At 40.1% G+C, this 12,298-nt stretch overlaps 1 protein-coding gene across 13 annotated transcripts in view; it reads left to right on the top strand.

The window, feature by feature from the left end:
- Positions 1-12,298, top strand: part of AGRN (agrin) — a 719,629-nt gene that overhangs the window by 558,670 nt on the left and 148,661 nt on the right. For all 13 annotated transcript variants that reach the window (XM_073585333.1, XM_073585332.1, XM_073585329.1 and 10 more), the window contains 2 exons: positions 421-572; positions 891-996. In XM_073585333.1, the coding sequence (XP_073441434.1) occupies positions 421-572; positions 891-996 (258 nt within the window). The remainder of the gene's footprint in view (positions 1-420; positions 573-890; positions 997-12,298) is intronic.

The raw sequence follows: 12,298 nt of genomic DNA, 5'->3' as shown, positions 1-12,298 counted from the left end.
CCTTCCTATATAATCCAACCATAAGAAAAGCTACAAGATAGAAGAATGACTTACATGCTTAGTTGTAGGCGACAACTTCCACTGTCTGTTCTATAATACTTGTATTCTTTTTTTGTCAACCAGTTAAAAAAAAAAAAAAAAGCTTTATAGATTGCTTACCACAACCACTGTCCCTTTCACCTTTTTCTCAACGGTCCTCCAAATAGTAAAGAGACCTTTTTATGTGTCGCAATCACACGTCTGTGGTGAGTGGTGTTTTCATCATCTTACTCATCCTTCCAGTTTCATGGGATTTTCTCTTTTGGAGTGGAATTAAGACATTGGTGGCATAAATGTTTTCCACATGGAAGAGTCAGTGCTGTCCAGTTGTATGGAAAGTCAATCTTCACTTTCATTAATCTACTGTATTCACTATTCTAGAATGTGGATCTGGAGCTGCTGGATCAGGGTCTGGTGAGGACAGCGAATGTGAACAAGATCGTTGTAGGAGATATGGCGGCTCATGGGATGAAGATGCTGAGGATGATCGCTGCATCTGTGATTTTACCTGCCATGCTGTGCTGAGAAACCTGGTAAGAATTCAACGGAAAGGTGGTATTAATAATAATCAGTCCTAATTTGTAACATGGTTCCAACACCACCATTGAAAGACAAGAATGGAGGTTTAATGGGAATTTGCCAATTCATGCTTAGGAATTTCCCATTAGATAGTGTTAAATCGAAATGATCTCCCCTTGGAAATCTGTTTCTTTTATAGTAGAGTATCTCTGTACATATGTGGTTTAAAGCTGATTAATCCAATTAATCCAGTATAATGAATTGTGGTAGTGACCGGACCAAGATGCCGCCATACATATTCATGGGTCGCTCCTCTCCTCTATCTTTCATAGGTGTGTGGCTCAGATGGTATAACTTATTCTAATGACTGCGAATTAAAGAAAACTCGCTGTGAAAGGCGCCAAGACCTATACGTGGCTGGACAAGGTCCCTGCAGAGGTGAGAGACAGGATTATTATAATTCTCAGTTTCCACTAATCCCTTCCCTACTGGGTTTTTTTTTCCTCTTGATTTCTTCTGATCTGCGATAAGATCTCTGACCATTTACAAGCTTTGCAGATTCATGAGCCAAATCTCTTGGCATAGAACTCACTGCAGGATTTGGATTATTGTCATACAGCTGACAAATGATAGTAAGCAGATGAGAGGCTTATTTGCGCGAGAAGTCTTTAAACATGAAATTGAGTATTTCATTTCTACAGCGGCTGAAAGTCTTGTGGTAAAGTGCAGACAAAGTTTCCTTGCACTGTTTCACTTTGCCTTTTTGGAAGAATCATATTGGAATATTTGGGGCATCCTCTCTGTTTTAATTATACTTCTAATGTATAGTGGGTATTTGGGTAGTCTCAGTGTGGCAACTAAAGCCTGATGGGCCCTGGTGAAAAATTTGGACCTGCCCCTCCCACAAACCCCACCCTGCCCCATCGGCTTCACATGTTGCTCAGATGTATGGATGGGCCCTTGTAGCATTCTAAATCTTATAAGCACATACAAGTTTCCCCCTTGCTTCTTCATTATGTAGTAATGATACCATCCTGGGCCCATCCTAGTATATATGTCCTTCATCATGGCCCCATATTGGTGTGTGTGTTTATGTGTATATATATAGATCTCCTCCATCCTGGTGTATGTATGTATATATATATATAATTATCCATCCTGGTATATATTTACCCCATCCTGGTATTTATGTTCCCCATACTTGAATATGTGACCTCCATCCTGGTATATATGTTCCCCATCCTGTTATATAACAGGATGGGGACCGTATATAGCAGGGTGGGGACTGTATATATGTTCCCCATCCTGGTATACATGTTTCTCATCCTAGTCTATATGATCCCATCTTGGTCCCATCCTGGTATATATATGTTCCCCATCCTTGGCCCATCCTAGAATATACAGTTGTGGCCAAAAGTATTGACACCCCTGCAATTCTGTCAGATAATACTCAGTTTCTTCCTGAAAAATTGCAAACACAAATTCTTTGGTATTATTATCTGCAAGAAACAGACTTGATAAACGAGGAGGAGGTGTCGCATTGTATGTTCGAAACGCGTATATCTGCACAGAGATTGAAGCTTCAGAGACTGGGAGTTCTGTGGAAACTGTTTGGGTAAGAATACAAGGACAGAACAATGGAAAGGACACCATTGTAGGCATTTACTACAGGCCGCCTGTGCAAGCCGAATATATAGATGAACTCTTTATGCATCAGATGGCCAAGTTCTCCAAAAAATATGACATAGTTGTCATGGGAGATTTCAACTATCCAGACATTTGTTGGGAATCTCTCTCAGGCAAAACTAACAGGTCAAGGAAATTCTTATCCTCTCTTGCTGACAACTTTATCTTCCAAAAGGTAAGGGAGAAGACAAGGGGAACTGCTACCTTGGATCTAATCCTTATAAACAGGGAGGAAATGGTTGAGGAGGTAAAAGTGGCTGGGACCCTAGGAGGTAGCGACCATGCTATTTTAGAATTTTGGATTACTAGAGGTGGAAGACCTGTGAAGACTCAGACGTCAAGGTTAGATTTCAGAAAGGCAGATTTTAAGGGATTCAGAAAGAGAATTGGAGGGATCCAATGGCTGGATATCCTTAAAGACAAAAATGTCCAGGAAGGATGGGAAATCTTGAAAAATGAAATTCTCAAAGCACAGTTGTTAACAATTCCGAAAAGAGGGAAGAATAGGAAGCATTTAAGGAAACCAGGATGGATGAACACAGAACTTAAGCACATGCTAAAAAGGAAGAAAAAAATGTTTATAAAATGGAAAGAGGGAGGCATATCTAAAGAAGAATATAATGCTGTCTGCAGAACCTGCAGGGCACAAATCAGATTAGCTAAAGCTGAAAATGAACTGAGGCTTGCAAGAGATGTCAAAAGCAATAATAAAGGATTTTGGGGATATGTCAAAAGTAAAAGAAAAGTCAAAGATGCTATAGGATTTTTACAGGATGAAAATGATGAAATGGTAAGACAGGATGTTGAGAAGGCTGAACTTTTAAATTCCTATTTTGCATCTGTTTTCTCTCAGAAAGGAAATGCAACATCAACTGTTATTCACTGTCCTATTAAGGGAATAGAAGAATCCAGGATATCTATAAACAGAAAGATAGTGAGGAAACACTTAGCTAACCTAAATGAATTCAAGTCTCCAGGTCCAGATGAATTACACCCCAGAGTACTGAAGGAGATAGCAGAAGAAATTTTTGAACCCCTCTCCATAATCTTTGAAAATTCTTGGAGAACAGGAGAAGTGCCAGAAGACTGGAGAAGAGCAAATGTTGTTCCTATCTTCAAAAAGGGGAAGAAGGTGGACCCAGGCAACTATAGGCCGGTGAGTCTGACTTCTATACCAGGAAAGATCTTTGAACAAATTATTAAACAACATGTATGTCAATACCTGGATAAGAATGAAGTGATTAAACAGAGTCAGCATGGGTTTCTAACTAATAAGTCATGTCAGACTAACTTAATTTCCTTCTATGACGGTATCACTGATTGGGTGGATCAAGGAAATGCTGTAGATATAGTATATCTTGACTTCAGCAAAGCATTTGACAAAGTCTCTCATACAATCCTTATTGAAAAAATGACTAAGTATGGAATGGACAAGGCAACTGTTAGGTGGATTCATAACTGGCTTAGTGATCGGACCCAAAGAGTGGTCGTAAATGGCTGCACATCCAGTTGGAAGAATGTCTCAAGTGGGGTACCACAGGGCTCTGTCCTGGGCCCTGTATTGTTCAACATCTTTATCAACGATTTAGATGAAGGAATTGAGGGTAAACTGATTAAATTTGCTGATGACACAAAGCTAGGAGGGATAGCTAATACTAGAGAAGAGAGAGAGAGGATTCAAAAAGATTTAAATAAACTGGAGAAGTGGGCAGCAACTAACAGAATGGTTTTTAACAGGGAGAAATGCAAAGTACTACATCTGGGCAATAAAAATGAAAAAAGCATATATAGAATGGGAGGAATAGGGCTAAGTGACAGCACATGTGAAAAAGACTTGGGTATACTAATAGATCACAGACTGAATATGAGTCAACAGTGTGATGCAGCAGCAAAAAAGGCAAATGCAATTCTAGGATGTATTAACAGAAGCATACAGTCTAGATCACGTGAAGTCATTATTTCCCTCTACTCCTCTTTGGTCAGACCTCATCTGGAATATTGTGTCCAGTTTTGGGCACCACATTTTAAAAAAGACATCAACAAACTGGAGCAAGTTCAGAAAAGAGCGACCAGAATGGTGACCGGTCTGCAAACCCTGTCTTATGAGGAAAGGTTGCAGGATTTGGGAATGTTTAGTTTGCAAAAGAGAAGACTGAGAGGAGACTTAATAGCTGTCTACAAATATCTAAAGGGCTGTCACATTGTAGAAGGATCAACTTTATTCTCATTTGCACAAGGAAAGACTAGAAGCAATGGGATGAAACTGAATGGGAAGAGACACAGATTAGATATTAGAAAAAACTTTTTGACAGTTAGAGTGATCAATGAGTGGAACAGGCTGCCACGAGAAGTGGTGAGTTCTCCTTCAATGGAAGTCTTCAAACAGAGGCTGGACAGACATCTGACTGGGATGATTTAGCGAATCCTGCTTTGAGCAGGGGGTTGGACCAGATGGCCCAGGAGGTCCCTTCCAACTCTACGATTCTATGATTCTATGATTCTATGATTCATTTAATTTGTCTTAAATGAAAAAATACAAAAGAGAATGAAGCAAAAAGCAAAACATTGATCATTTCACACAAAACTCCAAAAATGGTCCAGACAAAAGTAGTGGCACCCTCAGCCTAATACTTGGTTGCACAACCTTTAGCCAAAATACCTGCGACCAACCGCTTCTGGTAACCATCAATGAGTTTCTTACAATGCTCTGCTGGAATTTTAGACCATTCTTCTTTGGCAAACTGCTCCAGGTCCCTGATATTTGAAGGTTGCCTTCTCCAAACTGCCATTTTTAGATCTCTCCACAGGTGTTCTATGGGATTCAGGTCTGGACTCATTGCTGGCCACCTTAGACGTCTCCAGTGCTTTCTCTCAAACCATTTTCTAGTGCTTTTTGAAGTGTGTTTTGGGTCATTGTCCTGCTGGAAGACCCATGACCTCTGAGGGAGACCCAGCTTTCTCACACTGGGCCCTACATTATGCTGCAAAATTTGTTCGTAGTCTTCTGACTTCATAATGCCATGCACACGGTCAAGCAGGCCAGTGCCAGAGGCAGCAAAGCAACCCCAAAACATCAGGGAACCTCCGCCATGTTTGTCTGTAGGGACCGTGTTCTTTTCTTTGAATGCCTCTTTTTTTCTCCTGTAAACTCTATGTTGATGCCTTTGCCCAAAAAGCTCTACTTTTGTCTCATCTGACCAGAGAACATTCTTCCAAAACGTTTTAGGCTTTTTCAGGTACATTTTGGCAAACTCCAGCCTGGCTTTTTTATGTCTCGGGGTAAGAAGTGGGGTCTTCCTGGGTCTCCTACCATACAGTCCCTTTTCATTCAGACGCCGACGGATAGTACGGGTTGACACTGTTGTACCCTCAGACTGCAGGGCAGCTTGAACTTGTTGGATGTTAGTCGAGGTTCTTTATCCAACATCCGCACAATCTTGCGTTGAAATCTCTTGTCAATTTTTCTTCTCCGTCCACATCTAGGGAGGTTCGCCACAGTGCCATGGGCTTTAAACTTCTTGATGACACTGCGCACGGTAGACACAGGAACATTCAGGTCTTTGGAGATGGACTTGTAGCCTTGAGATTGCTCATGCTTCCTCACAATTTGGTTTCTCAAGTCCTCAGACATTTCTTTGGTCTTCTTTCTTTTCTCCATGCTCAATGTGGTACACACAAGGACACAGGACAGAGGTTGAGTCAACTTTAATCCATGTCAACTGGCTGCAAGTGTGATTTAGTTATTGCCAACACCTGTTAGGTGCCACAGGTAAGTTACAGGTGCTGTTAATTACACAAATTAGAGAAGCATCACATGATTTTTCGAACAGTGCCAATACTTTTGTCCACCCTCTTTTTTATGTTTCGTGTGGAATTATATCCAATTTAGCTTTAGGAGAATTCTTTTTGTGTTTTTTCATTTAAGACAAATTAAATGAAGATAATAATACCAAAGAATTTGTGTTTGCAATCATTTTCAGGAAGAAACTGAGTATTATCTGACAGAATTGCAGGGGTGTCAATATTTTTAGCCACAACTGTATGTTCCCCAGCCTAATATACAGTGTCGGACTGAGGTGCCAAGGGCCCACCAGTAACAATGACTCTGGGGGACGACTTTTCACCTGCATACAAATATTACACTACCCTCATTCAAAAATGTACCTATATCGCTATATAATAATAAATATTATATCTCTATATAATAATAAATATAAACTAAAGGTAGTTTGGTAAATGAATGATGAGATGCTGCATTTTTCTCTATAGAGTAAATCATGTGAATTATGCCAAGAACTACCTATGTAGTGCGGTTGGGAGCCCATGTCTGCACAGGGGCCCACCAGGAGATTCCCCTGTTCCCCTATGGGTTAGTTTGAGCCTGCTAGTATATGTCTTGTAACCTGGGCCGCATCCTGGTATATATAGCCCCCATCCTGATTTATGTGTCCCTTATCCTGGACTTGCGTATATATCCCTCATCCTGGTATATGTCCACCATTCTGCCGCTGTTCATGTTTTTTACAATTAGGTTACAATTAGGTTTCATTAAAAATTTTGTGCATTTTGCCTTCTATAGTCTGTATTGCATTGTCTATTGCTGGCTGCGAAATAGCTTGTTTGAATTGTGCTTTGGCAATGTTTGTATCTCTTTTATCTGTCTTTTTTCTGCTCTTCTGATCTATGACCAAATCAAAGTTGAATGTGCAGCGATGGATGGGGAGTTCATCTCCCTCTCTCGGGTCCTGGATCAGTTTGGTGAACTCGATTATTCCATATGAGCGCACGTTATATCAGAACAGAGGGTGCCCAGGTAAATTCGAAAAGATATGGGAAAGGTGGAATTCCTCTCACCTCACTTTGTAGAGTGGAGATGTCACACAATAAACAGCTAATAATGTGGAAGTAGGCTGCGGAATAGTTTCTGTTCTTGCAGATGTAGGTACGGTTTAGAAGTCGGGTAGGTCTCATCACTGGAATAATAACACGAGGCCATTGTGACTTGATTCACATTATGTTTTGCTTTATTTGTATGCAACTGGTATTTACATTTTGCTGTACATTTTAATGTTGTGTGAAACGTGTGTATTTTATATTATGCTTAACATTATCTACTAGTATGAATGCTGTACACTTGTTTATGGTTTAATAAACGAATTAAAAAAAAAAAAAGTTGAATGTGCAGGGGAAAAAAAATACCTATAAGTGTAACATTTTTAATGAAACCGAATTGTAAAAGTAATTTTTTAGCCCCAGTTACAAGCTTTTTAGTAACGAAAAAAAATTGTCCTCAGAGGTGGACAACCCTTGTAAGTCTTTAGAAAAACCCTTCAAGGCTAAAATGATGGACACGGAGGCATCTATGAAATGTTTAACCCTTCTACTACCCTCAGTTGCAATCAAAATCACAGAAGAGGCAAAACCTTTCCCTTGTTTCTTTAGAAACCGAGGTATCCTATTTTGAAAAAAATGGGTGCAAAGAAGTGTGTGACCTCTTTGTTTTATTGAGCAGTTGGTAGAAGTTACCATGACCCCACCTCTCAAGTTTTTACACGGTTCTTTCATTTCATGGTTAGTGGTGTGAATGATAAACTTTATAGTTATTCAGTTTTGAAATTTCCCAATATGTTCTAGTTCTCTTAAGAGGAATAATCCAGTCAGATAAAAGGTTTTCAGTGTTTTTGAAGTTGATTAAACTTGTTAATATGCCCTAATGTCAGGATATCAGCTCCGGTCGGGGATTTTGGAAGCCCCACTAACAGATTCTGATTGGATGGGAATGTCCACCCCCTATACCTGTCTCCTTTGAAAAACTGCATGTGGTTAATTGATTTGGCCAAATGCTCCAATTTTTCTTTGTAGCACTTTTGATGAATATCCTCCTATATGTCAAATTAGTCATTTCTATACATTGTAACTGGTAACGAGTGATCGACCTCGGTGTGCTCCAATACTATGTTCGGGTCGCTGTGGCTGCATGTCTCGAGGCTGTTCGACAACGGCAACACATGCAGGGATTGCCTAACAAACAGGCAAGCCATGCATGTGTTGCGGATGTTGAATTGCCGCTAGATATGCAAGCTCAAGGACTCAAACATAGTTTTTGAGCATGCCGAAGTCACTCAGTTATCATCCGAGCATGCTCAGTTGACACCTTATTATCAGAGCACATTCGCTCATCACCTTATCCAAGCACATTTGCTCATCACCTTTTCCGAGCACATTCGCTCATTACTATTTGTAACCTAAAGATCTAGTATGGGCATATAAATTATAGTGGCAGAGCATGTGACTTAATAGGGCAGTAGCTTTGGTTCGGCTCCACGTCCTTTACTTTTGGTTTGTGAGGACCTGTAGACGAACTGCATTGTTAGCAAGCAAGGGATGAAATATTGGTCTAAGAGTCATGGAAGGGGCAATTCCCGGCACCATAATGGAAACCGATCTCTCTCCTGTTCACGCCACTGTGCAGGGTCTGTAGACCATAAAACCTTCATTGAGATACAGTGCTTCATCACACTGCAGAAAAGGGCCATACACATAGTCCTTTATATTAAGCACTTGCATTGTGATTTAGATTAAACTCTATTTGTACTAGAAAATGTATTTTTTTAATGGATCTTTGATGCATACAGTTTTGGTGAGATTAATTCATTAAAATTTATGATGTGCATTCAGTCAATTGGCAACTGTGTGCCAATAATTTACTGGGTCAAAATCATCAGTTAGCTGTAACCTCTGGCGTGTACTGAAAAAAAAATCTTTTGTTAATGGTATCATTTTACGACAACACAGGGAACTGATTTCATCAAAGTAAAATCAGATTTTTTTTTTAACATTGTGCAAATGAGAAGTTTTCATATATTATATCGGTCCGCAGCACATTTCGAATAAAGCCGGAAGTTACATTTACATGGTGCAATCGAGAGAAGGTTAAAAGAGCTTTACACAGGCAATCATAGACTCCAAATTCATACTTTACATGTCCTAACATATAATCAAGGACTCCTTCCTGGCTGTAAATTGCCATACGACCAGGACAAAAAGTCCAATTCCAGGAGCCGCATTACTGATAAATGTAAAATTCTTCTCGCTTGCCTTGTACTGTATGAGCATGTGACAACTGATCCCAGCTAATTGTAATAAATATAAATTGTAATTATTTGCAATAGTTCCTCCAACTACAAATAAGTTTTATCTCCTCAACCATAAATCATATCCCTTTATAATAGCCATGTAATACAAATTAAATTCTCACTAACCATGAATAATAGTTTAATCCACTACACATAATATTTCCCCCAACTCTAATCCTATCACCCAGACGTAATAATTAACCCCTTAGTGACAGAGCCAAATTGGTACTTAATCACCAAGCCAATTTTTACAATTCTGACCACTGTCACATTATAAGGTTATAGCTCTGGAACTCTTCATCCTAGCCCACTGATTCTGACACTCTTTTTCATGACATACTGTACTTCATGTTAGTGATAAACTTGTGATAAAATTTATTCGATATAAACTTGCGTTTATTTCTGAAAAAAACTGAAATTTGGCAAAAATGTTGAAAATTTTGCAATTTTAAAACTTAATTTTTTTGTACCCTTAAATCAGAGAGTGGTGTCACAAAAAATAATTACTAAATAACATTTCCCACATGTCGACTTTACATCAGCACAATTTTGGAAACCTAATTTACTTTTATTTTATCAATATAGTAATATTCTGCTCCAGTCAAAAATCCAAATGAACCAAATATTAATCTTTGTTTTTTTATGTATTTCTAATTAATCAATTCTGACCACTGTCACTTTATGAAGTAATAACTCTGGAACGCTTCAACGGATCCCGATGATTCTGAGGTTGTTTTTTTCGTGACATATTTTACTTCATGATAGTGGTAAAATTCCTTCGATATGACTTGGGTTTATTTGTAAAAAAAATAGAAATATGGCAAACATGCCCTTAAATCACAGACATGTCACACAAAATAGTTAATAAATAACATTTCCTCTGTCTACTTTACATTCGCACAATTTTGGAATCAAATTTTATTTTTTGTTAGGAAGTTATAAGCAGGGCTGTGGAGTCGGAGTCGGTATAAAATGGACCGACTCCTAAAATATATAGTAAATTGGGTACAGTAATTCAATGCAGAATGTGCTGAATATTTTTTCATAGGATTTTGGGAAAGTTATGAAATGTCCTATAAATGACTGTTCTATTCCTGATCTAAGGCTACATTCATACAGTGTTTTTCCTGCGTTTTTTGAGGATATGTTTTTCAGCTGCAAAAGCAGATCAGCTTTTTAAAAAACGGCATCACCTGAAATCTGCTCTATCCATCCATTTATCCATATATGTCTATCCATATCTTATCTGTACCAAAAAGAATGAAAGCCGGGTAACACACAGACTAACACTCTTTTTTTTAGCATCAGTCAGGTACACCTCAAAGCTACCCAAAAGGACGCCAGGACAGGCATTGCTCGTCTTTAGTAACACATCTACATCAACATCAATTGATAGTTGGAATAAATAGACTGCATTCTTCACCACATCTTCTTAAGGTGCAGGCTTCATTTTCAAGTGTAGGGGTGTGCAGTATGAGGTTCTGCAGCAGCGGAGGTGATGCATAAATACCTTTTTTATCTCGGTTGAGATGAATGTAAATCGCCATGGTCTGGTCCGATGGGCGGGGCTTATTCGCCTTCTCCCCCCTCCTCGGCTTGCTGAATGTAGCTTCATCTGTGAATATCACAGATGCCGTAGTTTTCCATGCTTGCGCATTAAAAAAGGCCTCCGACGCTTGTGCAGTATGGCTTCCTCAGCGGCGGCCAGGAAGTGTATCCTGCATTTGCAGACTTCCGGGGCATAGACGCGCTGAAAAATACCGGCGCATGCGCAGTACCGATTATATGCTTTGCGCCTGAGGCATTTTCAATGCGCAAGTGGGGAAACACTACGTGAACAGCAGGAATAAGAAGAAATGCGTAGAGCAAGACAGTGAGGGGGGGAGAAGGCGAATAAGCCCCGCCCATCGGACCGGACCACGGCGATTTACATACATCTCAACCGAGATAAAAAAAGGTATTTATGCATCAAAGGTGCAGGGTCAGGGGGAATCAAAAGTCCTAATAGAATCCTTATGTGACACACTATTGAATGATATATTTACATGATATCACTAAAAATGGGTGACAGATTCCCTTTAACCCCTTTCTGCCATCCGACGTACTATCCCGTCCACGGTACCCGGGCCCGTATGACCGGGGACGGGATAGTATGTCGGCGCGATCAGCGGCGCCCACATGGTGAGCGCCGCTGATCGCGGCCGAGTGTCAGCTAATTATCATAGCTGACACCCGGCACAATGTGTTAGGGGCGGTCACGGACCGCCCCCGACACGTTAACCCCTTGCACACCGCGATCAAACACGATCGCGGTGTACCGGGGGTTAAAGGGAAGCATCGGCAGGGAGGGGGCTCCCTCCGTGCTTCCCTGAGCCCCCCACGGCAGCGCAATGTGCAGCGCTGCTGCGGGGGACTCCCTTCCTCCAGGCCCCCGAATCCAAGATGGCAACGGGGGCCTTCGGGGGCCTGCGGAAGCTGGCTTCCTCAGTGCCTGCAAAGCGCAGGCATGAGGAAGCCTTGTGCACTGCCTGTGACAGATCGCTGATCTGTCACAGTGATCTGTGATGTGACAGATCAGCGATGTCCCACCTGGGACTATTTAATAAAGTAAAAAAAAAAATAAAAAAAGTGTAAAAATAATTTAAAAAAAATCGCCAAATAAATTAGAAAAAAAAAAAAAAATATTCCCCCAATAAATCTATTTTTTGGAAATAATAAAAAAAAAACAATAAAAGTACACATATTAGGTATCGCCGCGTCCGTAGCGAACCCCTTAAAAAATAAAAATAAAAAACTAAGCAAAAAATAATGATTTATTATCATACCGCCAAACAAAAAGTGTAATAACGCGCGATCAAAAAGACGCATATAAATATCCATGGTACCGCTGAAAACGTCATCTTGTCCCGCAAAAAACG

Source organism: Dendrobates tinctorius, unplaced genomic scaffold, assembly GCF_039654945.1.
Source record: "Dendrobates tinctorius isolate UK_male_01 unplaced genomic scaffold, ASM3965494v1 ptg000086l, whole genome shotgun sequence".
Taxonomy (NCBI): Eukaryota; Metazoa; Chordata; class Amphibia; order Anura; family Dendrobatidae; genus Dendrobates; species Dendrobates tinctorius.
The sequence above is the reverse complement of the archived record's forward strand: the minus strand, read 5'-3'. Positions and strand labels throughout refer to the sequence as shown.